The sequence below is a fragment of the Anopheles marshallii genome, chromosome 2, assembly GCF_943734725.1.
Source record: "Anopheles marshallii chromosome 2, idAnoMarsDA_429_01, whole genome shotgun sequence".
In the NCBI taxonomy this organism is placed as follows: Eukaryota; Metazoa; Arthropoda; class Insecta; order Diptera; family Culicidae; genus Anopheles; species Anopheles marshallii.
In genome coordinates, this window is record NC_071326.1 from 27660534 (window position 1) to 27688209 (window position 27676).

A 27676-nucleotide genomic window follows, 5' to 3' on the forward strand; every position below is an offset into this window, starting at 1 on the left:
GAAGCGTATGTTTTTGGACCAGTTTCTCTACTGTGTGTAGCAGTGTTCCTGCCGGCTTTTTCGTACGTTGCACTGCGACAAAAAAGGTCGATAATCTATCACTTCGTAGCAGCCGGGGCTGATTTATTGATCCGATTCGTTTGTTTAATTTAGTGTGATAAACATGGACGATACGTAATACCAGCTGTCTAATGGATGCTAGCCAACAGAAAAAGGAATCGATTGCAGCATTAACAGCCACGAAAATGCTTTAAGCCGGTAAGTATTTGTGGGGTCGAGGAAGCTTTTGTTTACAAACAAATTGTAAAGCCGCTAAAGAAATGACGTCCGTTGCGAAATGATTTTTTTTGTAGCCGCATCATAAAAATTAAAAAAAAATGTGTGGTTTTTTGTAACGGGTGTATTTTTCAAATGAGATGATTCAATATTTTAAACATGATCGTTTATATAACGTCTGTAGGAATGAAAGCAGCTCATATTTGCATCCCAGTTTGTGTTCGTTTATTAATTTATCTAGTGAATAACATGATTTCTTTCGCTAAACAATCTCACACCCGCTTATCAGTTCCACTGTCGACGACAAGTGTCGTCACCGCCAAGGTCTATCTACAGTGTTCTCTGCGTACACGAACACAAAAATATATGCAACAACCATATCGGAAATCTTATCAGTTTCGTCGCGTATTTCGAGTGGATCGAGAAGGAAACCCCGATAGTAGACAGTGGACCGTCCGAACTATACGACGTGTGGTGTAAGAATTCCGCCTACAAAATGAGTACATTGCGACAGAAGATTCGGAACGTTTTCTCCTGGCAACACGATGATTACAGTTTTGAACCAGTGGGCGAGTTAGCCCAACCCAGTAACCCACCGTTAGAACCACCGAAGGATAACAAACCAAACCGTTTTCTGAAAGGATCGTCCTCGAAACCTACGGTATGTGGTGTGGTGACGTGCCTAACCGAAGCCTAAGTAACGTGGGCACCTTTTGTGTGTGTGACCGTTTTTCCTTTATCGCTCGAGGTGCTCTATCGATGTGACAAATAGATAGTGCATACACCATACCGTAACAACCGCAACACACTGGCGTGTTTCGTAATTACGAACAAATTACTCACCGTGAAGTTAAAATAGTTTGTAATGCTATTATGCGCTTACTAGTCGGCCCATATTCTTCTCTTCGCAGGCTACGCCATCGAAAGGTGTGGGTAATCGAACGGCCAAAATCAATAAAAAGCGATTAAACCAGATAAACATTGCAAGAAACACTTCGATAACTTCGGCACAGCTAAATGCCGCCGTACCGCTGGTGAACATAAGGCGGGCACCGTCGGATAGATCGGTGCTATCGGAAATCGACCGGCAGATAGTACAACCTCGCAAGCAACCCGGACTCAATCTATTCGCTCGTCCGATAACGGTGGCCGGCAGTACACCCGCACCATCGTCCACCTCCGGTCGTTCTGTAATTTCCAAAGCATCATCTAGTCGGGCGAGTTCATCTGTCCCTTCCACATTGACAAATTCATCACAGAAGGATATCGTGGTGGTAAGAAAAGCTCCACCAGCTCCATTGGATAACGGACGATTGTTTCAGCGTGCGGTAAGGAAAGAACCAGCAGCCGCAGATCGTTCTTCTATTAAGCGAAAGCCGCTGTTGAGCGGGTTCGGCAGACAGAGGTAAGCAACAATGACCGTTTTCTACCGCACGAAATGGGATATCCACGTGTACTGTAACTTCTACCCATCTCGGGTAGCATAAATGTAGTTAGGGATGGCCCTCAAAGTAAACTGGAGCAATCCATTTTACTTTCGTTTGGCTAAAGGATTAGGTCGTACCGTAGAAAGACACGGTAGAGGATTATCGCCATGATGCAATGAGAATGTCAGTTGTAATTAGTTTAAAATGTGCCATTGTTCGCCGTTGAGGTTATTCGTTCATCATGCTGTTCAATCCCGCTTTTGAACTGCACACAAAACCATATAAATGTCGCAATGGGTGGTAAACAGGCGAATAACGCACACAGAATGAAGGGAGCACGAAACACTGCACTGTAATCTTCCACAAACCACTACAGAGAAGACATTTCACATACTCTCATTAGCATTAGGAATAAAGCAACACAATTACGCAAGTAGAATATCTAGATAATCCTTCAGCAGAGAGATAAGCATTCCGGCGGTGAAGTGAAACCAATTTTCCACCAGCCATTTCAGTCGTTGGTTTGCGTCGATCGCAGTGCAACGATCAGCCCGTTTGACAGTACCTCAAATAAAACCGGTTCGTGGGCAGAGTTTGACAGTTGTGTAGTTGCATCGTTTGAACCGGTTGGTTTGTGTTGCTTTTCGGGAAGAAATCGCTACCGTCGTCGCCGTTGTCGTTGTGGTCGTCGTCGTCGTCGTCGTCGTTGAAGGAAAACCGCGATGGTCGTTGTAGTTTTAACTTGCGCGAAACCCCTACTAACTTAGTGCGTAAGCGACTAAAGTAAGACGCTACGGTAGCCAAGTTTCACACGCAAACGCTTCTCGATGGATTGACCTGCTGGTCGGTTTCGTACGTGCCGTGTTTGCTGGTCCACGAAATGTAAACTCCGCGGGTGCTGCTGTAGCGGATAGTTTATCGAGTTGTTCCACTCTCTGTGTGTTCGAGAGTTTTCAGTTGCCTTCTCAAAGACGCCACAATGCTGTAGCAAATGAGGTGGAAAAGTGTCGTGAAATGCAGTCGCCCGATAGGCGTAAGGTGGTTGAGTGATGTTTCAGTTTAATCTTGGAATCAAACCACACTCGAAATGTGTCGTCCGAAATGCTTTGGTCCCAAGCGTTTGTATGTGCGTGGTTGTGTATGTGTGACGAACGGAGATCAGCGCAAGAGAGATTCCTGCCACCGTAGCGCATTGCGCATTGCGGTGAAGAAAAGTTCAAGAAGACCGTGTTTTGCTCTTGTTCTTGTTTTGGGAGCAGGTTTCTAGATCGGTTGTATGGTGGAATACTGTTGATGTGTGTCGCGTTGTGCAAGAGACTTTGCAAACAACTCCGCTAACTAGATGGTGAAGCTGCAGTTGCCCTTTTGGAAGTGAAGAAAACCCTTCTCCAGTGCCAGTTTTGCAGCGGACGGTGCTGCACTGCAACTGCAAGGTTTCGTCCGGAACGACTTTCTTCCAGTGGCCGGACCCATAACTCTTCCTGCCGCCGTGTCAAGTCTTGGGTCTCTCTTCGGTACTCTGCCAACGTCTGTCAGCACTTTTTTCGGAACTAAATCCAGCTCACCCCTTTTAATTGATGGCTGAGTGTTGCTGTGCGCCCTGGCTGTGTGGCTCATTACTATTTGCCGTATGTATGTTTCTGGGCTGCTTTCTCTTTGAGAACCGAACCTGGCAGTTGGCTGGCCTGGGATGCTCGCGTTCATGCTCGCGATCCATCGGTGGCGGCCCGGCGAATCACACGCTCTTTCTATTTCGTGCATCTACTGTTGTTTTCTTATTTTTTGGTGGAACGGTTTTTTTTTGCTAGCATGCAACGAACGTCATGCCGAAAGATCAATTCACAGCTCGCTAAATTTTACCTTATTGGATCTGTTTAGTATGTAGAACACATTGTCCGTTGTCAGGAAAATCATAAATCGCATTCCAATATTTCCTTAAACTAACGACTTTCCCAGCAAGATTGATAAGATCTAATCCAATCCATTACGCTAGGGACGCAAGTGGATTGGATATAAACGTGACCCATAATATACCAACCACTACCCAAACGTCCTTGTAGAGGGCTAAGGTTAAAGAAATATTCCCTCCAAAGCTTAATCTCTCCGTTTGTACGGCGAATTGTTTGTAAACACCATATAACATGTTCCCCTTCGGTGAGCAAACGCCGCTGACGTCGTGCCTGTGCGGCCCGCGGTGGAGGTTCGACGAGCCGTTACAATTTTACACCTATCGTCCACACGAAACGATTAGCGTATGCTGCTCACGTCGCTCTAACAACACGTTGCTCGAACAAGATCATTGGAAAAAATTAGCCTGCTACGATGATTGGCCTGTACAGCGTGGTGTAATGACACCCTGGAATGTGTTGCGACTTACTGGGGAATTGAATTGCAAATCTCTAAGTGCATCACGTCACTGAATGGTGGGATTGTAAACCACCAAAGCGATCGTTGAGAATACCCGACTGGTTCAAATCTGGTGCGCTTTGGTTTCGATTGCGATTTGATCAAAGCTATCAATTACACCTGAAAGTAGATCAAAAGTTTAACGACCAATTGCCACCCAACTAACATCTATAAATCATTTACGTATACTAACATCAAACGGTCAATTACACTCTTGAATTGCACCATTTAAAAAATGAAGAACGAAGGTTCAATTAATGCTCCATCTCCATTTTCGTTTAAGCCATCCGTTCATGCCATCTTTTATTGCAGAAAAAAAGGCAAACAAACAAGCAGCACATACAGGAAGTGCACCACAGAGCCATTCGAACGATTGAAAACAAAAGTAATGAATTAATAACCCTCCCGACACGGTAGGCGACAATTTTTACGTTGTTGCACCCTTTCGCACCCACACGTGGGACGCCACCCCCGGCGATTGAAACTTTCGTTCGTCGGTGGCGAATTAATGAGCCAGTTTTTTGCACACACGGGGGGGTGTACTGGGCGATGTGAAGATGAAGTAAAAAAAAAAACCACCTGTACAAAGCGTATGGGTGATGCTTGGCCTGGTGTTTGCGTTGATTGAATTCGATTCGACTGAAAGTGTGTAGAAGAAGGCGCGCAATGAGCGAACGAGGTGGACCAATTGCCTAGACGGACAGAGCGCGCGCCCTAACTGTTGCGGTCGTTTGTCGTCTTGCACGGTCAGGTCGGTTGTTTAAGGAAACTGAACCTGACCTTGGAGCGATAAGATTAATTGATCCTACGTACTACCAGCAACTCTGTCTCGGAGAGCAGTGCAAGCACGAAACATGTCGCATTCCCTTTTCCGGACACGGCGACACTTGAGCGAAAATCGTTCATGGCTCGCGTGCCTTCACACCGCGTTGATGAGATGAGCTGAACATGGCATTAATTTCGCATTCGCAGCTGGTCTGGTGGGCATCATCAGACCACAAATGTGTACCTTTTTCCATGGTTGTTACGATCTTTGGATATCTCACCGCCGCCGGATTCACATCGTTTCTGGTTTCGGTGGCTTTCGGTTTGCCGAGTGGAGATGTATCAAATTGCTCGCTGTGTTTACAAACACGACCGGAGCAATCTTTAGATCACAATTGACGCATGTAGCAAAACGGAGGGGGTACGTACAGACGCACAACCCCCAAGCGAGCGAAGGAATGAAAAGCGCATAAATGTATGCAGTGTTGTGATGCATACGGGAGTTATGATGATTCCCACGGAAGGTTTTGAGTTTCATATTAACAGACATTTCATGCAGATTTTTAACAAAAGGAAACCTTTGATTTCTTTGAGTTTTCTGTCCTACATAGTAATTTTTATTCAGGCTTCATAGATGATCAAATTTTACTCACCATTTTGTTTGTAATATGCACTCAAGGATAATATGACGATCTTCTTAAAATTAAGAGATGTGAACTGAGGCGTCTATGTGTACACTACAGATTTATGAGTTTCTCATGCTAAAATTATCAATCACGTTTGAGATCAAATATGATCCTATGAGACAACCTCAATTTGTACCATGTACGCAAAAACTTAAAATGTGGTCGGTGGATAATCTATATTCCAACTCGCTAAACAATTACGTACTATCGTGCCCTGCAACATATCATGAAAAGCTTTTTCGAGTGCCTAATATGTCACGATCGTAGGTATAATAAAAAAGAAATCACAACCTTAACAACCCCCAATGGAATGGTTGTCAAATGGTCAATTGTTTAACCCGGGTGTTAATCAAAGCGAAGAAAAGAATGCGCGCGACAGGGGAACATACGAACAGTTAATCGTTTTACTGCCCACTGACTAATCTATTTTTCGATTTGATTTTCGATTCCAAGTGAGAAAGTATGAACGAAGATAGAATTGCATTCCAATTGCATTATGGCAGACACTGAAGATGTTTTGCTAGACTGAAACTTTCAAGCAGCCGTAATAGAAAGTAAGATAGAATAATAGTGAAACAGTGAGAATTCACCATGTAAAAAGTGAAAAATAAGTAGAAAACAATACGTTACGCATAGAAAACATTAACCAAATGTGTGTGCACCAATTCTGGTGCTAGTACACGTAAGCGGATATCCCAAATTGTGCGTGAAAGAAACAAACACGCATAGAACGTTGCACGCGTGAAAAGTGAAACGCGCACGTGTGAGAAAGAGAGAGCGAGGATAAACTATGATCAAGCTAAAATCGTTGTTCCGTAGAGGGCAAGGCCCATCGGGACCGAAACACCAGTCCCAGCAGCCGGTATCCTCGGTCGGTGTCGCTGCGGCCGGTTCGGGCCATGCGGAAGGTGTCACCGGTAGCGTACACCACGGTGCTGCAAACGGTGGTGGCGGGTTGCTGAAGAGTGCCGCATCGGTATCGAGCCTCGAGTATCCGGTCGTTGCGAAACCGGCGCAATCCGCTCGGGGCACCGGGCACCAACAGCAGCGGTTTAACGGATCGAAGGAAAAGCTAGACCACGGTCACCATCACCACCACCTGCACCACCATCATCACCAGCCGCATCTGCACACGCAACATCACCATCCCCATACGCAGCACAGCCGAACGGCATCGGCACAGATGGCGCAAATGGCGACCACCGTGTCGACGAACCACTTGAACAAATTCCCACCGGGTGGAGCATCCGGGTCGGCGGCGGCGGTCGGGGATGATGGTTTGCTAAACGAGCGTGGCGTCGACATCGGAAGTGGAGGGCTGAGCTCGAGCATGGAACAGCTGACCGCTATCAGTTTCGTGGGCCCGGAAAAGGCGACGGCGGGCGGTCGAAAGGAGCAAAAGCAACAGACATCACCTAGCAAGAGCCGTATGGCCGAACTGCAGGTGCATCTGGAGAAGCTGCAGTCCGAAAACGTCCGGCTCGAGAAGCGGGTGCACGAGATGACGAGTTGCCAGGAGGAGCTGTTGCTGTTGCGTGACGAAATTGTGCAGCTAAAGGTATGTTTGCGTGGGGGAAGAGGGGACTAGGAGCACAGCGCGAGTAGTTGTCACGTCGTCGGGTGTCCATGTCGGCAATACACTGAATGCGGTTTGGTATTTCGTTTCATTTTGGCCAGGCATCACACGAGCAGAGCAACGGTGAGCTGCATCGGTTGCTGAACGAGAACGAATCCCTCCGGGATCGGTTGAAAACGGTCGTCCAGTCGCCGCTGTCCGATACGGAAAAGCAGCAGCTCATACGCAATACGCAACGGTTGCACAGTTCCGCACCGGCATCGATCGCGCTTCCGAATGTAAGTGGGGTTAATGGTTTTTAAACTTTAAAAACGGATTACCGAAACTGTCACACTAATAATCCACCTCTTACGTCCAACAGAACATGGATGCCGAAGGTACACCTTGCGTAACGCCCGACTGGGACAAACAATCGTCCAGCAGCGAAATAGCGGTGGCCTGTTTGCAAGATAAAATTATTCAGGTTAGTAACGATATGTGCACACCTACCTTTACAATTTCTGGGCCGGCGCAAAGGCTCATTGATTACTTCAACATTTGATGATGGAACGAACGCTAAATTTAATAGTGATAATTACGCTGCAGTAGTTGATCGTGCGGCAATATCGTCCAGCAAATGGAAGAGAAATGGAGGGGAATGTTTTGCGCAACGGACAATTAAAAATGTGTAATGGGGCTGATCATTCGCATGGGTCTGGATGAGCTGTGTGGCATTGATCACTACTAATGAATATTCTGTTCCAGAATATTCTGTTCTGTTGTTCTTACTATCCCTCCACTTGCCAAATTTAAAGCTTTATCTATCCGGCTACGGATTAATAAATTCAAAGAAAGCCAAAAATGGCAGGCCTCTTGAGGTTGTTGTGGTGATAAAGATGAAGAAAGCTATCCTAGCCAGCTAGGCCATCGGGGTGACCCGGTGGTGCATTTGGTAGCGGCGATTGTCTTCACACGACAGGACCGGTCCAAAATTCCATCCGGACCCATTCCCCCATACGCAGGAATGACAATCCAGCTACGGGTAAATAAAGTCAAAGGCGGCCAGAAATGGCAGACTTACATCTCTACAGGATGTTATACAGCAAAAGAAGAGGAAGCGATTTAAGGCATTCGTGACCAAGTGAATCGGTACAAAAAGAAGGAGTTCCTATTCCTTTAAAATCGTGCCTACGTCAGAAATAGTGAATCCAAGACCTATGCATGTTTTATCTTACAGCAGTTAATTCCTTCACCCCAATATTCATCGTTGGTGGATGATGATATCTGGTATCTTACGCCGGTAATGTCGTGCGTAGCGGGAGCTGATAACGGCACCGACACGCTTTGCCAGTGTCCACCTTGGTTAGTTTAGTTTGTAGATAAGATAGGCAATCATTTATTGTTGCAGTTATGTATGATACCTGCAAACAAATTTCCATCGGAGTGCGACGGCGGTGTGGTGTTTTAGCTGCCTTTAGAAGGTACAGAGATATTGCTTATCGGGGGAGAAGCCGTATGTTATCATTTTAAATTCTTGATCAATTATTCATCGAGTTATGTTGTTTACAACTTTAATTGCATGTATGATTTTACTGATCACAGTTCGATGCGAATGATTGGTTTTAACTTTAAGAAAATGGTTTGAACACTCTTAATATCAACCGTCTCTTGGGGGAATGGTAGAAAGAAATGTTTAAAATCTATTTTGGCTAATTTTGTGCTTAATGAATCTTCAGTGAGCTGTCATTCAAATCAGGAATCGTTTCTCAAATGATTCATGAATCCTCAGAGCAGTGCGGGATCAAACCCCCCTGGAGGCCTTATGTGATGACGGAAAGCTCTTTGGAGATCATAAGTCTTGGATTCATGATTCATGAATCTTTAAATTAGAGATTCAGATTTATTCATTCATTTAACAAATTTATTCACAATCATGAATCTGAATCACTAATTGTCTCGAAAAGAAGAAACATGAGATCATATGATCAACCTTTCAATCACTGTTTAAATGTCCTATTAATACCTCCTCTATAGCTATTCAATTTTGTACATCTTGCTACCTTCAAAGATACGAATCGAAAAAATTATACACACACGCACACTGGCAAACCTTAACTTCCTGCAAAGTGTTGTTTGCATATTCGGCACCTCCCTTAGCATACACGCAAGTGATGCAAAATTGCGCCCTCCTCAATGGTGGTGATGTACTCTTCGCTATAAGTTTCATGATGCTCGCTATGAATCGAAACGTTTGTTGGGCAGAATTCTGCCAGAATAGCGAAGGACGTAACTACCTAGCCAGCTATGTATTTAGTGGCTCATATCATCGTGCCAACTACTGCCCGTACATAAGCGAATGTTTGATCATCTTATCATAAAGTGATCGAGTACAGTTCGGGGGTTCGGAGCCAGTAAGCGCGTGCTAGGCAAAGTGCTACGGGGTGGCATTTAAACTTTATGCCAATTCTTATGCCGTTTAGATACATGTTCGAGCTCGTGCATGCTACAGCAAGCTCATTTCCGATATCCTGCCTTATAAGAAACATAAGCAATCGTCCTGTCTTTGATGGAGGGAATCTATATTTATCTTCCTGTCACCACCAACCACCAGCACCGTCGTCGATGTACCGAGTTCCGGATCTTACCACATGCCAAGGGCAGCGTAAAGACAGAACGAGATCTCCTTTGCAACAGCTGTTTTTATCGAATTCTACATTTATGCTGCACCTTTTTCCATGTATCGGCTTCACCGTCCTGAAACGCACTCGGAGCAGCGCGTTCACGGAGGGGACCGATCATGCCCTTTGCTCTTCTCTTCCTTTGTACCGTACGGAACAGGCATTTAATGAATTCTTGAAACGGCTTGCGCTTTCCTTCGGGCACTTCCGTTTACGCAGCAAACCTCAAGCGAAACAGAGAGGGTAAGAGAGTGTCTAGTTGTGCGGGCAGATGGATGTTTCTTTTTTTTTTTTGGGAGTTAGCGCCGAAGTAGCAGGAGGAATAGGCCGAGCGCGGCAGGGTACCCCTTAATGTACTCTGCACGCTTCGTTTGCTGTCCCTTTGGTTCGTCCTGTGCCCGTGCGCATTGCTGGGGTAGTGGCGCGTGCTAATACCACGGACACGGACGCATATTGACACACACTGGTGGAAAAAGGGGATCGAAGGAGAAGCAGGAGAGGGGACGCATTCGAGTCGTTCGACAGAGGGGGGGATCGCTGGTGGCATTGATGTTGTACATAAGCCAAGCGGCGAGTGTAAATTTTTAACGAACTTTTATGCCCGTGCTGCTTCCCCTGTTGCCGACAGAGGGTTTGAAAGGGACGGATCCTGCTGGTGGTAGAACCGTAGGGTCTGTTTTTCTCGCTTTTTTTTTCTTCAATCCCCCTTGCCGAAAAGCGACCGTTTTTCTTCGACACCAACGGACCAACGGGGTGCGTACATACCACACACCCGGTGTGTGAGGGTTTTGCGCAGAAGGCTTCGAACCGTTGCGCAGTGAGGATGTGTGGTGCGCGTTAGTGTAGGATTTAAGGAACTTTTCGCCTAGGTACTCTGTGATTCGTGCGGGAAACACAACCATTTTGCGCGTTTTTTTGGCAAGCTGGTGAACCAAGAAAGGTGAAAAGTGCAACTGGCTGTAGTTGAAAGTGCGCCAACGTATACCCAAACTTGCTGAGTGATAAAACGTATCCAACATTAGCATCATCATGACGTCACCGCATAATTACACCAATCCGGCGTTCTGTCAGCAGAGTGAATTTTATACGCCACCCAAAACGCCTGGAACGGTGGGATCGCTTATGTCGGTGGCGGCCACCACCAGCTCGACGGCAACACGCCGCAACGAGCAGCTAACGCGCTCGTACAATCGCATCACGTCGAAGATCGTTAACCGGCAGCATAGTCTCGCCTCGTTCGACCAACGTGCGCAGTACGGTGGCTCACCGATGGCTGGAAAACCGTTGGTCCAGAAACGTCTGCTTGATCGATACGGTCCCGTCGGTGGGAATGGAACACTGCAGCAACAACAACAACAACAACCACCCTCGATAAACGGTAGCACCAGCGGTAGCCGTTACGCATTAGTCCCGGTGGAGGAGATTCCCTTCAGTGTGGTGCGCAAGTACAGTGTCGTCAATGAGACGCAGCTGTCCCTAGGCGTTGCGGGAAGCGCAACGCGCAGCGAGGAATTTCTCGATCGCGTCGGAAGCGTGCCGAATCTGAACGGTAGAGCACCGGGACAGTCGCGTTTCGGTGGTACGGCTGGTATGAATCGAACCCATGAAGAGGAGGAGGAGGAGGAGCATGACTGCGATGACGATGGTGGTGTACACAATCTGTCCGATCAGTTCCGCAGCTTGCCACCGATGATGTCTTCACATTCAACGGCACTCGATCAGCACTCGAGTTCGCGGCTGAAGAATGCATTCTCGTCCGATTTCGGTTCGAAATCGTTCATACTGTACGATCAGCGCAATAACCAGCGGTTTGAGATGGTGCCGACGGAGGAGGACGAAGAGTTGGTCGATGAGAACCAGGAGATTATACAGATGCACAATGGACGGGCGCATCGGTACGCGATCATCCCGAGCATTGCCGACGATGAAGACGAAACGTGTCTCAGCAATGGTGGCAATGGGACGGAAGAACCACCGACCACCATTCACCGCACACCATCGTCCATGTCTGGGCAGCACCGGGGAGCTGCAGGAATCTCTTCCGTACAAGTGTCTCGTCGTGAAACTCCCAAACCTCACATCCCCGTTGGTGGTGGTGGTGGATCAGTCACTACAACACCATCCAAAGTACATCCGGGGCGGGAAGAAACTACACCGAAAAAAAATCCCGCCACACAGAAACTGCACGAATTGCTGACGACACCTCAGAAAGCACCAACGAACGCGCAATGGCGTGGATATCCTGCTTGTCCCTCACCGTTCAGCGCTACAACACCCAACACCACGCCGAGACGCGCTGCAACGACACCGTGTCCACCGGCAATCATGGTATCCAGCACACCGAAGCAACCACAGCCACCGATGCTGGTTCCGACGACCGCCATCATAAGCCCACGGTTAAACTCGGACATTTACAGTGAAAAACCGCTGCCGGATCCGAAAAAGCCGGGCCACTGGGGTGCGGCGCCACCGAACGGGTCCAAATCGTGGCGAAAGATGGCCAACGCTTCCGCGACCATTGGCGCTGTGTCGTTAATGTTGATACTGTGTGGTTTTATGAACTCCGGGCTTAGTCTGTACATGACGGCGAAGTTGGGCCGCGAGTTCTATCTGGACATGGGCATTCTGGCGGGATTTTCCGCGATCGCACTCGGCATACTGGGCTTCAAGTCGCGCCAGTGTGACTGGTTACCGAATCGGAACTATATGTCAGGTATGTTTTACGAATATGGCTGTTTAATGTAGAATATTGTCTAACAATTGTGTCTCCATAAAAAAAATCCAGGTTTCGTTTTGGTGACGATCTTTTCCCTGTTAAACTGCTGCGCGGAGGTGGTACTGATGACGATGCATCCATATCCCGGTACACCGCTGAACGATGTCACTACCGGGATTATTCTGGGCCTATCTTCGTTAATTATCTTACTGATCAGCCTCGGTGCTATCACTTCCCGTTGGTGCCGTGCACCACCGCCCGACAATCGTGTCGATGTGTGCGCCACTGCTGTACCGTGATCGGGCCACAACACGCACAGGAACACGAACAAGATATGTGCAAAAATGCAAACTAAAGACGGAGAAGCCTTAAAAATGTGACGGAAATGTAATTGTTCTGGTAAAATCATTCAAAATATCATTGGGCAAACATCCTTAACGTAATGCGACCATTAGCCGCATCACCAAGATAGTGTATAATTTAACGAAGAAAACCAAAATATTTATTGTAAAACGTTTGTTAATGAGTACTTAAAAGAAGAAGAAAAAAATAAATCTTATAAGAGCAGCTGACAAAAAAAAAACACGAGCGTAAGAGTTGAATTCTGAAAGCGGCTACGGGGTGTGTTGAGAGTTAATTTCTGAGTTTAATAGGAACCACCTGCCGACTAAGTGACGAATAGCAGCATGCTAGCGCGACACAATTCGTTCCGTTGTCGTGTATACGCTTCACCCCCATTGCGGTAAAGTATATAAAGAGCGTATAGCGGTGCGTACATAAAATAATCGCTGCAAATGCGATCGGACGCATTTTTTGACGCGTTTTTTGTTCTCTTTTGTTTAGCGCGTGTCCGGAAGTGCATTCTGCATGCTTCAATTAATTATCATTAGTTTTCGCGTTCGAGCGGATTCCGTAGCGGAAAGGACGTTGCGAAGAGCGTATAGAAATTCCTGTGCAGCATTGCGCAAAAATGCGACAGGTGCAAATTTCCAAATGTGTTGCTTTGATGCTGATTTGTGTTTTTTTTATTTGTTAAAATTGTAAAGTAATCATTCTTTAGAATATTGCCTTGACTACCATCAAGCATGCCACGGTGTTGTTTGGTCTAACGCCTCTTCTCTCCCATAGATGGAGGAAACGCATTACTCCACAAACGAGGAACTGCAAGCAACGCTGCAAGAATTAGCCGATTTACAGTCGCAGATAATGGAGCTTCAATCCGACAACGAAAGGCTCGCGGAGGAGAAGGATGTCATTTTCCAGTCGTTGTGTCGCCAGACGGAAAAGCTAGAAGATTCGCGCACCCAGATCGGCACGCTCCAGAAGTTACTGTTGCGCGAACCAAACCAGCAGGACATGATACCGACGGATCGTGAACAAAAGTTGGTCGATTTGCTGAAGAATGCGCAGGACGAGCGGGAATGTTTGATGCTGAAACAGGAGGACCTAAACGCCGAGCTGAACGAGCTGAAGGCAATGGTGGACGAACGGAATGGGGAGGTAACGCGGGCTCGCGGTCGCATCAGTATGCTGGAATCATCACTGGATGCGGCAAACGCCGAGCAGAAGGATGCAAATGCGCAGCTGATGGAATCGAAGGAAGACGCATCGGTTAAGCTGATTGAGATAAGCCGATTGACCACGCTGCTCGAGAATGCACGGGCCAAAATCGATGAACTCGAGCAGGACCGGGCAATGGGTGACAAAACGGATCTGGAGGAGTTGCTTGATGTTGCACGCAAGGAGAAGGATCAACTAGAAACGCAGATTGCGTCCTTCCAGGAGCAGGTATCGATCAGTCAGTGCGAGATCCAGAAGCTCAAAGATCAGCTGGCGCGACTAAACGAAGAGTGCAAAGTCGTGCGAAACAACGCCAAATGTGTCATCTCGGATTTGGAGTATAAGAATGAAACCGTGACGCAGGAAAAGCAAAAGATGGCAACCGATTTTCAGCAGCTGCAGGAATCGATCAATGAACTACAGGTAGCGATGCGTAACGGATGGCGTACGTTTTGATTGCGTTTTTAATTTGACTCAACTTATCTTCCCAACAGGTTCAAAACAAATGCCTCCTGGAGGACAAATCCCAGCTGGAAACGCTACTGTCGGAAACGCAGAAGCATCTTGGTGAAACTGAGCGCCAGCTGATGGAAAAGACTGAGGAACTAAACCAAGAAACTAGACTTAGGAAGCAGGAAGCGGACGAGTGGGAACATTTCCAATCCGACCTACTGATGACGGTACGGGTGGCTAACGATTTCAAGACTGAAGCACAAAACGCCCGCGAAAAGCTTGCCCTCGACAATAAGGCACTGCGCGAAAAGGTGCGCGTGCTCGAGCAGCAGATCGAACAACTGAACAAACGTGAGTATCAAACATTGACATCGTTCGGTAGGCTAACACCGTGCATGAATCAATCTTTAGGAACACTTGTTTGAAGGAAATATTGTTTTTTTTAGCATGTGTAGTATATTATATATTTCTTTTAATTATATCTTCATTTTTGCTAACTGTAATAATTCATTGTTACACAATTACATTTTGAGAATTTGTCGTATAAGTCGAGTAAAAATCGATCCAGTTTTGTGGTTTTTATGTGCATAACTTCCCCGCTCTTTTTAAGTAACTTTTCATATTACAAACTCTGCACAGAACCGGAGACAATAGATCACACTCAACTTGCATGGTAGTTGTAGAAGTAATAATAATTTGATGTTTCACAGAATCGTTAAAAGGTATCGGCAATGCGTACGATGTTCAGTTGAGTTACGAGCGCTTGAACGTTCTTAAGCAAGATCTGAGCGCTTCGGTAGAAAATCTAAACACATTCGATCGGAATGTAGACGAATTTTCCTACCGTGTTCAGTTGCTCCGCAAACAAATGCACAACTTTTCGCTTGATCGCAAACCGTCTGGCGGTAGTACCCTTGCGCCAGGCTTGGATGAGACATCCAAGAAGCGGGTTGTAATGCAATCACCTCCACCGCGAACAGTTCCCGACTCCGATTCCGATGTACCACCGCCCTTACCGAAAACAAAACCACCGAAACTCGTAGTCCGCTTCGCAGACGAACGGTCAAGTCTTGAAACATTAGACAGTACGGATTATGAGTATAGCGAATCCGACCAAGACGATTCCGAAGTGATTGGTACTCTTAAACGAAAATCAACACCGTTCGAGGCCAGTCGGCAAAGCAAGACACCGTCATCTGAAAGCATATCAGAGGCCAGTGTGCTTACTAGTGATGTTGATGAAATTTCCCAAGAGATTGGTGAATATCGGGTTAATCCTCCCGCCTTCCGACCCATCGTCGCTTCACAGAGCACCGAAAATCTGGTCCACAGTCCGTACGCCCTGTTTAAACCGATTCCTCGGTTTGCCTCAAAGAGTACGCAGGATTTAAGCTCCATCGAGCGAGCGGAAGGTTTGTACCATCGGCAGCATAAACATCGCCACCACCGGGCTCTCAATTCATCAGACTTCGGTTCAGGGCTGTTCTACTCGAAAAGCACCGACGATCTTATCCTGCCGGATATCGACAGATTGGCACAGAAGCCTGCAACGAACCTGAGCAAATTTCGTAAATTTCGATACGAACGCTCGATAAGTGGTTCGAGCTTGAATAGTTTAGTAAAACTCGAACGTCAAGAACAGACTTTTCAGCAGCAGAGGCAGCAAGATACTAGTGATGAAACAATTTCGATCATGAAGGAACATAACATAGAAAGTGGAGTTGAGGTTGCACCGAAGAGGACACCTTCGCTGGTCACTTTTCAGAAGGAATTGGTAGATGTGTCTGGTTTGCAGCAGCAAAACATGGCAGAATTTCAAGAGCCTAAGAGTAAAGTGGAAAGTCGTAAACCTTTGCCACTTCCTCGAACGGACAGTGAACAGAACTTGGCGGCTCAAAAGACAATTGTGTACGTTATCGACGAACAGACAGAACAGTTCGTTCTCGAGGAGGAGCTACAGAAACGTAAGCAGGAACGGGCCAAGAAAGAATCCACCAAACAGGCTGTGGTCGCACCAAAGTTGCCAACAAAAACTAACACGAAATTTGTCGCAAATCGCAAGGCCCCAACATCTTCCACTGCGACCGCCGAATCATTGTACGAAAACATACCTTACCGAAGAAGTATTGTAACAAAAAGTTATTCCTTTGACCATAATCCTAGTAAGTTTTTCTCTTTGGTTTGCATGTTTGCTTTGTAATATCCTGTGAGACGTTTTTTATATACACTGTGCCGTGTTTTGTGTCTGCTTTTAGCTTGTTAACTATTTGTGTTTTTGTTAAATGTTATTTGCTGCTGTCGTTACATGTTTAATTTCTTGTACACAATGCATTCGAGTGAGTTTTGTATTCATTTAATATTTTTATTGCTGTATTTTTTTTCACGTTTTTGCAGTGCTAACCTCAAAAGAAACTCAATCACAGTCACTCATTACAACCGTGCAACAGGAAATGGCCGTTCGGCGACAGCAAAAGTCCGCAATCCAGAGGCAAGATTCGCGCCTGTCGGTAAAGAGTCTTATTGAGAGCATTGAAAATTCAGCCAAACAGGTGACGTGTTGACCAAGCACGTGTGTGTTTGGTGCTGTAACGGTTATTTAACAAGCTTTTTTGTTTATCTCTATGATTGTTTTTTTTTTTAACAGACCAAACTAAATTCCGACTCGCGGTGCAGTTCCAGCTCCAGCATTAACAGCATTCCAGCTGACGCAAATCCCACTCTTTCTGCAAAACATTCCTCACTTAGCAGTACGAACAATAATACTATAAACAACAATGAACACGACAGTATCAGCAACAATATTAGTAAGAGCCACGTAAATGGCAACAACAATGACGAAAACAACGTAATCGTAAGTCTTAACCTGGAAAATATGTTTAAATAATTGTTCATTAAATGAATTATCCCCCAACATTCTTCGACAGCAAATTCCTGTGCAGCCATCGACTATTGTGCAATCCGGGGCATTGCCAGCTAAAAGTCCGTTGAGAGAACAGCAGCAACCTACTGTGGGAAGCAACGTGAACAGTAATTCCAAATCCAACGCTACAGCAGGTAATTCACAGCGACATGCCCGTTTTCCTCGGCGTCCTATGTAGTTGCAGTAAAGATTGGCATACGCTTGTAGTGTGTGTGTGTGTAGCACGTTGCGGTACTGATTGACCGGGCCTGCATGTACTAGCTTTTTTTAATTGGGTTTTGTATGTTGTACTTTCCTCCTAATGATTAAACATAATTAGTTCCTAAATTAATTGTTAAGTTTTAATTGAAAGCACTACTCTTGCATGCTTTAATTTTAGGTTTAACCAAGATTGTTTTACACCCTTTTTTCAATCCAGATTTGAATCGAATAAATTTGAATAGTGTAAGCCAAAAATCCCCTTATCCTACTCCTTTTTCACTTGCACCTATAACAATTACACTTGTAACTGATTTACTAACCGATTCCCCAATATCAACATGTTTTGAGAAAATAGATTTGCGGTAGTTTTGCGCCGATGGGTGACAGGCTCGTATATAAAAAAAGAAATTGTGGTATTATATATTTAAGCTTATTGTTGAACTGCAACTGTGGGCTAGTTTATGTAATTCAATTGGGTTTTAAGGTAAAATATTATTTTCCCTGGTGTGTTTTGATTGTTGGTGTTAGTTCCCTAACTTGTAGATGGTTTAAGGTCTTAGCTTAACTTTAGCCCCCGAAAGAATTACGAAGAAAAGTCGTTTCACATAGTCGAAAATTATTTAAAATAAATTCACTTTTTAATTAATTTCGAAATCTTAAGAACGATTCCACACGCCACAAAACACTAAAAAGAGCGGATTACTTATCGACTTTGGTGTGTAACTTCGCTATTTGTTTTCCTGGTATTATACTTTCCTTTTCCCTCTCGTTCTATTCCACGTACGTTCTTATTATACATTTAACATGACCTTTTATTGTATGCATATCTTTTTTTTTTACCTAATTTACCGCACGACAGCGTTGTTGATGAGTAATCACGTTTGTCTGATCTGCATGCAAGCATTATTCTTAGTTGCACTTCACATTTTCTTCGACATTGTTGGAGAGCACTAAGCGCAAAACCAAACTGTTAATGGCATGTTAATGATACTAATTCGACTGTAAAGTAAGTATTAATCGCTAAACTTTTATTCAGCTACTTTAACGATGAATCAATAAATAATAGGTTTCGGTACGTAAGAGCTTTTGGTGTTTTGTGTTTCATATTATTTAATTAATTTATTAAAACAATAAAACAATTTCAATAACCATACATACCTTTTTGCATGTATAATATAATATTTATTTAAGGGACACTGTGTTCATTTCAAATATGCATGCTTTCTAGATGACCATTTGACCGTTTGTAATTAGTAGTCTAGTATTTACGCAATTTCGCTTTTTTTGTTTTGTAAACTTTTTTTTTTCTTGTTTGCCTGATTTTAGTTTTACTCTTTTGTTTTATTCATTTTTCTTCTTTTTTCCAACGATTTATAGACACAGTAATATTGATGAAAAAATCAAATCTTATCACCAGCAACAATGGTTGCAATACAACACTAAACCCAGCAATTATTTCCCACAAAACGATGGACTATGTGCGTCGAAATAGCTACAATGACATAAGTATGTGAAATTACTTTAAACTTATAATTTGTATCTCGTATTCGTTTTTTCCGATCGTATTGCGCTCTTGTTTTTGTGCTTTTAAAGCAATTGTTTGGCAGTTTATGATTATTCCATTTGCTTAAATTGCTATTTGCATAATTTGTGACATTGCGTAGATTTTTGTGTAGTGTACGAAGCCAAAACTTGTATACTCTTTTTCAATAAAATATTCTCGAAAACGAGAGCAAGCAAGCTAACAAGTTAATTTTAGCGTTGAATATTTTAACATTCTCAGTTATGTAGCTATACCATTCTATTCGTTTTTTTTTGTCTCATAACTAGGTGAACGAAAAGATCCGTTGAATGCGTTAGTCAAAAATGGAGGCTCAAAGCGAAATGCACTGCTGAAATGGTGCCAAAACAAAACGGTTGGATATCGGAATATTGACATCACAAACTTTAGCTCGTCTTGGAATGACGGTTTGGCACTGTGCGCCATCATGCACTCCTATTTGCCCGATCGCGTCCCCTACGATAAGCTGAATCAGAACGACAAACGGCGCAATTTTAGTCTCGCATTTACCGCGGCCGAAAGCGTAGGCATTCAGACGTCTTTGGTAAGGAATCTTTGGCGTAACTGCAGCTAATTGCAATAGATTGTTTCATTAAGTTGTTCATCTGTCTTGTCGTCCACACGTACACAGAGCATTGACGAGATGTGCCTTCAGGAACGACCGGACTGGCAGCAGGTAATGGGCTACGTAACGGCCATCTATAAACATTTTGAAACATAAGACAACGACAGAAACTTGTGCATTCCATTGCATATTTTACCAACCTATTTTTTACCGTAAAAGGCCTTGAAAGTTGGCTTCGCAAGTGCTGTCGCCGTGTAATGCTGCTCCAGCTAGAGGGGGCTTCGTATTCTTCAATGCTCCTACTTCTTACTTGTTATTTATTTTATTAGACTACACTCCTGAATTGCTTCGCTATTTGAAACAAAAATACTATGAATGTTGTTGAAATATATACATATGAATAAAAATGAGTAATGGTTGTTTTCATAATTTGTTTTCGTCCAATTGAGAAATCATTGTAGCATGTATCGAAACCATTATGTAGTTGGAGAATATGAGAAATAACTAGAATATGAGCTTTGGGAAAAAAACATCCCATCACGTAGTAAAAATTGTGTGAAAATACGCTACGAACAATTCAAAATTTCACAAAAATTCGAATCATAATGTGTGGACTACCCATTGTGCATTTGCGTGAGTTGCTGTCAAAACATTGGAGCAACAACTGTCACAAGCACGTGCTGTCCAGAAATGTAAACATCGGTGTACGAGCACAACAATTCGGGCCGGCTGTGTTTCAGGCAGAAAAGTGTTTAAAATGGGTAAACGAAGGTTTAATGAAAAAGGTCGCCAAAAGGTGGAGACCATCATTGATAATTCGGAAACGAAAAAGGTAATGCGCTGATTGGAAAAGATTATTTGGTGAAACATAATCCTCACCGTATCGTAACATTTACAGATCAAACTAGACTTTGCAGCCGGCAGCGAATACAGTGTGCAGGATGATTCGAATGCGTTGGTGTTACCCTCGAAAAAGCGAGCGACCAAAATCAAAAAAGATCGTACGGTGGTCACAAAAATCCTGTCGAAAAAGCAGCGCAAACGGTTGGAAAAGATCGTCGATCAGAAAAAGAAGAAAGAGAATCGAACGTCGCTGATTGCGTCACTGGTCGCGGTTCAGGCAACGAAGGAAGAGTTGAGCGGCTTTCGGAAGCTAAGCGATGTGCAAACAAAGGGTCTTAAGCAACATTTTAAGGAACAGAAGTATGGTGTTACTTTGGTACAAAAACCTGCCACACACGCGAATGCACCGGGAGTGGCCAAAATAAAAAGTTTGGTCGGTAGTCGAAGGAAACGTTTGGCACTATTGCGCCAGCAAGAATCAGCATCGGGTGAAGGTGATGAAGATGAATATAATCCAAACATTGTTGGGTTAAACGACGCGTCATCATCGTCGAGTGAAGATGAATCCGACGGATCCGAGGAAGCGAAGGAGGAAGACATGATCAAGGAAAAACAGGATCCAAATTCGGCCGTTGAGGTAGGTGACAGTAATGAAAACGAGCAATCGGAAAATCCGACAGTACCGCCTGTACCATTGGAGAGCGAAGAAGCAACGAAAAGTTCACCGGATGAAACACCAACCGATACGAAAGTAGAAACCCCCACCATTGTGGACCGCAAACCGGCCACCTACATTCACGTGGATCGGCATCCAAAAATACAAGCGGATCGATTAAAGCTACCCATTCTCGGTGAGGAACAGGTGATAATGGAAACGATCAGTGAAAACAAAATAACGATTCTGGCCGGTGAAACTGGAAGCGGTAAAACGACTCAAATCCCACAGTTCCTATACGAAGCCGGATATGGCGAACGGGGTCTGATCGGAATTACCGAACCACGCCGTGTAGCCGCCGTATCCATGTCGAAGCGTGTAGCGATGGAAATGAACTTATCGACCGATGTCGTTTCCTACCTGATCCGTTACGAAGGTAATGTGACGGAACACACAAAAATCAAGTTCATGACGGACGGTGTGCTGCTGAAGGAGATCGAGGTCGATTTCTTGCTCAGCAAGTACTCCTGCATCATTCTGGACGAAGCACATGAACGTAGTGTTTACACGGACATCCTAATGGGATTGTTGTCGCGCATTGTTCGGTTGCGCGAGAAACGTGGCAACAATCCGCTACGCGTCATCATCATGTCAGCTACGCTGCGGGTGCAAGATTTCACGGAAAACAAAAAGCTCTTCCTGGACACACCGCCCGTAATTAGTATCGATTCGCGTCAGTTCCCGGTAACGGTACATTTTAACAAAACCACTCCGGATGATTATCTGCGGGAAGCTTTTTTGAAGACGGTAAAAATACACACCAAACTCCCGGACGGAGGTATACTGGTGTTTCTGACCGGTCAGAAGGAGGTTAACACGATGGTGCGCAAATTGCGCAAGATGTTTCCGTTCCAAGGCGACAAAGCGGAGATAGTCAAGGTGCAGAAGACCGATGAAAAGGACGATGAGGAAGAAGCGCGAGATGAAGATGACGAGTTTGATAACGTTTATCGCGGAAAGAAGGCTCACAAAGATGAGAAATCGAAGTCGGGCAAGAAAAGGAAGCGTGGTACTGTTTCGGTTCCGGTGCTGCCACAGATTAATCTGGATGCTTACGATCTTCCTCACGTCGATGATACGGAGGGTGATCTTGCGGAAGGTAACGATACCGATAGTGAGGTGGAAGATGATACGGATGATGAGCTCGATACGGAAAATCTTACCACGGGTGTTTCCGCCTTACGGAAAAGCCAACCACTGTGGGTACTTCCTCTCTACTCGATGCTTTCGCCCGAAAAGCAGCAACGAATTTTCCAAGCCACACCGGAAGGTGCGCGACTCTGCGTGGTTGCGACGAACGTAGCCGAAACGTCACTTACCATTCCGGATATTAAGTATGTGGTTGATACGGGTCGGCAAAAGACGAAACTGTACGACAAAACGACCGGTGTGACCGCGTTCGTTGTAACGTACACGAGTAAAGCCTCGGCAAACCAGCGGGCCGGTCGTGCAGGTCGTGTTGCTCCCGGTCACTGCTACCGGCTCTACTCTAGTGCCGTCTACAACTACGAGTTTGTAGATTTCGCCCCACCCGAGGTGCAGCAAAAGCCAGTCGATGGATTAGTGCTGCAGATGAAATGTATGGGAATCGATAAGGTGACGAACTTCCCATTCCCATCGCCACCCGACCCGGTACAGTTGCAGTCCGCCGAAAGGCGTTTGCTGCAGCTCGGTGCACTGGAGGAAATAATAGTCCGTGCACCGGAAGGCAGCCGCAAGGTGCAGAAGAATCAAACGCTTACACGCGTGACCGAGCTGGGTCGTACGATGGCAGCATTTCCGGTCGCTCCAAGGTTTGGGAAAATTCTAGCCCTAAGTCATCAGCATACGCTGCTTCCGTACGCGATCTGCCTCGTTGCGGCGCTGTCCGTCCAGGAAGTGCTGGAAGAGGTGTCCCTAGCTGAGGCGGATGATAACACGGAAAGTGGCAAACGTTGGCGGCAGAAGCGGAAAGTGTGGGCGGGCACGGGTGAATCATTACTGCTAGGTGATCCGATGATTCTACTGAAAGCGGTCGGTGCGGCAGAACACGCAAACAGCAAGGGCATGCTGGAGGAGTTCTGCGAGGAGAATGGAATACGTCTGAAAGCAATTCGAGAAATACGTAAGTTGCGGATACAGCTCACGAACGAGGTGAACGCCAACCTGCTCGATATGAATCTGATGGTCGATCCGGATATGCCACCACCGACGGCAACGCAAATACGACTATTAAGACAATTGCTTCTCATTGGTATGGCGGATCAGATCGCACGCAAGCTGCCGGATAGTGAGATTAAACTAAAGGCCGATGCACGCAGGCTAAAATACGCATACAACCTACCCATGATCGATGAGCCCGTGTTTCTACATGCGAGTTCCGTTCTGCGACGGGATCATCCGGACTGGGTTTGCTACCAGGAAGCGTACGAAGCGATAGTACCGACGGGGGAAGCGACCGGGGAGGAGGGCAACAAAACGAAGATGTTTCTGCGGGGCATTACGGCCATCGAACCGGACTGGTTGCCCAAGTTTGTGCCTAACGTGTGCAACGTTATCGATGTGATGGAGGAACCGATCGCGCCATCGTACAATGCGCAAAGCGATACGATCGAATGTCACGTAAGGGCGACGATCGGCAAAACGAGCTGGGAGTTACCGAACGCGCTGGTGGAGATGCCCAGAAATATGCTACGCTGCAAGTAAGCATACTTAAAGAGGACGTTATAAAACGGGTATAAACAGCTAATGTGTTCCTTTGCAGATATCTTCTAAAATTCATTCTAGCCGGTGTTATCTTCAAACACTTGAAACAATTTCGGAAATCGTTACTTTCGTCCCCGGAATCGGTGCTGAAGCAATATTCGTCGGCTGTCCCACGAATCGATGCAGCGCTGAAGTTGATGGTGGCTAATGAATTATTTAACGCGCAGCGTTTCCACGAGTTGTGGAAATCGGATCCAAAGTGTAAGTAACTGGGACCCAGGGGAAGATCGAATGAAATCGTTACAAAAGAGGGGTTGTTCTTTGTTTCAGTTTTCCTCAATGAATATTGTGACTTTCTGCCAGTATCATGTCACGAAGATGTTGGAAAATTATGGCCACCGTCGGAGAAGAACCAGCTTTGGTAGAAAAAGAGCGTATAAATATATTGGAACCATACGTGGAGAGATAAAGTGTCTATTCCTTTCGGTAGATAGCTCCCCTTGCCCCTTGAAAAGCGGTACAATAGTTTTGTAATTTTGATCTGGTGCCAGACCATCCGAAACTGCCTTGAATCAATGGACATCGTGGACGGCCTGAAAAGAATTTGTTGATTGGAACCAATTGGAATTGGAATAAGATGTTACTTCATTTATATTAAGCTAAGGACGATATGGTCTAAAATTGGTATCATCATTTCCTAGAACTCGGTTTAATAGTAGGATTGGTGTTAGCGTCATCGTTGATACGGTGTGTAATTCTTAAAATTACAAAGATCCAGGAATGTTAATCGTGTTCCAATGATGGATAATGCACACCATTTCGGTATGTGCGACACCAGGGGTTTTTTTTTTGGTAAGATCTTGCTTTGTAAAAGCAAAAACTCAAGCCTAGCCTTTATTGTAAAGTGTATGAAAGAATCAACATTTTCGAAATGTAGCGTCCAACGTAATAATACCGCAAAACTAACGAGCACGTACTTTAAGGCGTGTTTTTCTCTATATATTATCATCTTTTCCTACGGCAACATACACAGTTTCCTCCGGTCAGTTTTGTTATTTGGCTTTCATCTACAGCGTTAAATAATCTAATAAAATATGGGGTGCATTAACCGTGTCGGCCCCAGCCGATTAGCGTGCCAGCTGCGCTATCAAGGCACCGCACATCTCGAAGAATTCCATCGTATGGTGACCGCTCGGCTGCTGCAGGTTCGGGATGCCCATCCCTCCGAAACCGACCGGTGGCGGTGGCGTCAAACTTTCCATGATCACATCATCGCCCTGCTCCACCTCGTCGTTCGTGAGCGACTTGAAATCGAGCAGATAGTTCTTCGGATCGACCTGATACAGCTGGAGCGACATCTTCACGTGCTTGTCATTGCGCGCATTGTATTTGCGTACGCGCACATGGTACGGGTTGATGATTTTCCACTCGAAATCGAGCGCCTTCATGGCACGGTACACCTCCAGCATGATGTCGTTCGGTTTCGACTGTGATCGAATGCCAAGATGCCATTTGGCACGCTTGACCGGTGTACCGCGGTGCTTGTCGATTGGCATTACCGCCGAAGGGGACATGTTGCTTAGTGCGGGTGACGGTACGTTCTGAGCGGCCGTCGTTACCGGGCGCTCGCGAAGCGGTGCAATACGTTCCGGGTGAATCGATGGCGATTTGAACGGTTCGTTCGGTGTTCCTTGGGCCGATCCGCCAAGGGATGCTGGTCCTTGCGGGATACCGAACTTACTGTCCGCTCCCGGTGGCGGAGGGCTTCCAGCAACGTAGAACTCTTTCAGCTCCGCCTTGGCCGCCTCATCCGCGATTCGCTTGTTATCGATGATGAGATGGTACGCGATCGCAAGCTGATCGTGCGGATCACCGCTCAGCAGCGCATTGTGCACCTCGTGCTCCTTCACGCCAAACTTATCGCACACCTCGCGAATGGCGTTCGTGTCCACGACACTGCTGTCCTGTTCGACGGGCGACGGAAACAGGTAGGCCGGTAGCTCCTTCTGGAACCATTCGTGCTTCTTTATCTCCTCCACCGTGGCCCGTTTCAGCGGATCGACCTGCAGCATTTGGCACAGCAAGCTGACCACCTGCTTGTTCAGATACTCTGGAATGGGAAACACGCCCGATTTGATCTTGCGGAACAGCGTCGGAACGTGTTCGTCGTCGAACGGTAGGGTGCCACAGAGCAATGCGTACAGTATGACACCACACGACCATATGTCGACCTCGGGCCCTGCATACAACTTTCCGGATATGACCTCCGGCGCGGCATAGTTCGGTGAACCGCAAGACGTGCGCAAAAACTCCCCATCCAGCATCATGTTGGACAAACCGAAATCCGCAATCTGAAACGTAACAGGTACAAGTTTAGGAAATATTAGTTCGGCACGGTCTTCACACAATTTGAGGAGGTTTGCGCTGCGCTAACCTTCACGTGACGATTGTGATCGAGCAGCAAGTTTTCCGGTTTCAAATCCCGATGCACAATCATGTGCCGGTGGCAGTAATCGACGCCGGATATGATCTGCTGGAAGAATCGCCTCGCTTCCGACTCCTGCAGCTTGCCGTTCTTGACGATGTAATCGAACAGCTCACCACCGCTAACGTACTCCATGATCATGAAAATATCGGTCGGCGTCGAGATGACCTGGTACAGTTTGATGATGTGCGGATGGCGGAACAGCTTCAGGTTCTGTATCTCCCGCCGGATCTTGCCCACCACATCGAGGCTTTTGATTTTTTGCCGATTCAGAATCTTGACCGCCACCTTATGCTTCGTCACCTGGTGCTCGCCGATTTTGACCTTACCGAACGATCCCGTGCCCAGGGTGGCACCCAGGCTGTAGTGTCCAATCTTCACCAACGGCTGAACCGTCGTGCCCGGCTGTGAACCTTTATCGGCCATCCCGTCCACCAGCAGTGATCTACACGGGTACACACTTTTCTGCGCCTCGGCCGTAACAGACAAGTCGTCTCGTAGCACAAAAAGTGTCCTTCAACTTTTTCTACGCTGTTTTTTTTCCTAGCCCCTCAAGTGCAACGCAATCTCGGGCGTTCTTGATCTGTTTCGAAGTAGTAATTATTCTAGTTACCTCAACACCACACCTCAATTTATGCGACAATTGGAAGCAGATTTTGCTCTACATATTGAGAGAGTAATTCGATGGGGCTTGTGGTTTTAGTAAAGAAATTACGGATCTGTAAAACCAAAACAAATATTTCACTCCACAGATGACAGTATTTCACGTTCTTCGAGTGCCTTCAGTCTCACAGTGGGTGTGCGTACTCTAAAAATCCAACAGGCAGTTTTTTTTATTTTGGCACTTTTTGTAATCAATGTTAGTTATTATTATAATGTTTAGAATTGTTGTACGGAAATTAAAAGGCACACACAATAGGAATTTTCGTCACATACACAAATAAAATGCGAAATTTGAATTGGAAATGTCAAACAACATTTGTCCTACTGTGAGCTATGGTACGCGAACAATGTGCACAGTTTTTCTCTCGCAGTTTATTTCTCTCGAGTCGTATTTCGAACGACGGCCATCATTGTTTAGAGACCAATTGTGAAGAACAGAAGTGTGTGCACGAATTTCCGTACAAAACCACCAGCAAATCCATTAGACAAGACACCATTCTACGCATTTTAATTGCA

At 45.7% G+C, this 27676-nt stretch overlaps 3 protein-coding genes across 3 annotated transcripts; 2 read left to right on the forward strand and 1 right to left on the reverse strand.

Moving 5' to 3' along the window:
• The first annotated feature begins 772 nt into the window (after positions 1 to 772).
• Positions 773 to 19925, forward strand: LOC128710144 (cytospin-A-like). The gene is made up of 14 exons (XM_053805185.1): positions 773 to 937; positions 1188 to 1681; positions 6380 to 7118; positions 7238 to 7414; positions 7498 to 7599; positions 13638 to 14492; positions 14564 to 14873; positions 15233 to 16684; positions 16917 to 17071; positions 17167 to 17373; positions 17447 to 17576; positions 19021 to 19149; positions 19474 to 19748; positions 19836 to 19925. Exons 1-14 carry the CDS (start codon positions 773 to 775, stop codon positions 19923 to 19925), a joined length of 5280 nt encoding a protein of 1759 aa, XP_053661160.1.
• A 601-nt stretch (positions 19926 to 20526) lies between these two features.
• LOC128717799 (probable ATP-dependent RNA helicase kurz) lies at positions 20527 to 24437 on the forward strand. Its single transcript, XM_053811476.1, has 4 exons — positions 20527 to 20601; positions 20668 to 24008; positions 24071 to 24273; positions 24343 to 24437. The coding sequence occupies exons 1-4, from the start codon at positions 20527 to 20529 to the stop codon at positions 24435 to 24437; spliced, it is 3714 nt and encodes a 1237-aa protein (XP_053667451.1).
• A 702-nt stretch (positions 24438 to 25139) lies between these two features.
• LOC128709080 (5'-AMP-activated protein kinase catalytic subunit alpha-2-like) lies at positions 25140 to 26923 on the reverse strand. The gene is made up of 2 exons (XM_053804064.1): positions 26447 to 26923; positions 25140 to 26363 (listed from the first exon to the last, which is right to left on the reverse strand). Exons 1-2 carry the CDS (start codon positions 26921 to 26923, stop codon positions 25140 to 25142), a joined length of 1701 nt encoding a protein of 566 aa, XP_053660039.1.
• Between the last annotated feature and the right edge of the window lie 753 nt (positions 26924 to 27676).

Coding starts and splice junctions, on each gene's coding strand:
- LOC128717799 (XM_053811476.1), top strand. CDS start 20,527: ATGGGTAAACGAAGGTTTAATGAAAAAGGTCGCCAAAAGGTGGAGACC. Junction 20,602..20,667: donor ATAATTCGGAAACGAAAAAG/GTAATGCGCTGA, acceptor TAACATTTACAG/ATCAAACTAGACTTTGCAGC. Junction 24,274..24,342: donor GTGGAAATCGGATCCAAAGT/GTAAGTAACTGG, acceptor TCTTTGTTTCAG/TTTTCCTCAATGAATATTGT.
- LOC128710144 (XM_053805185.1), top strand. CDS start 773: ATGAGTACATTGCGACAGAAGATTCGGAACGTTTTCTCCTGGCAACAC. Junction 14,874..15,232: donor GATCGAACAACTGAACAAAC/GTGAGTATCAAA, acceptor GATGTTTCACAG/AATCGTTAAAAGGTATCGGC. Junction 17,577..19,020: donor CAAATCCAACGCTACAGCAG/GTAATTCACAGC, acceptor AACGATTTATAG/ACACAGTAATATTGATGAAA.
- LOC128709080 (XM_053804064.1), bottom strand. CDS start 26,923: ATGGCCGATAAAGGTTCACAGCCGGGCACGACGGTTCAGCCGTTGGTG. Junction 26,364..26,446: donor ATCACAATCGTCACGTGAAG/GTTAGCGCAGCG, acceptor GTTACGTTTCAG/ATTGCGGATTTCGGTTTGTC.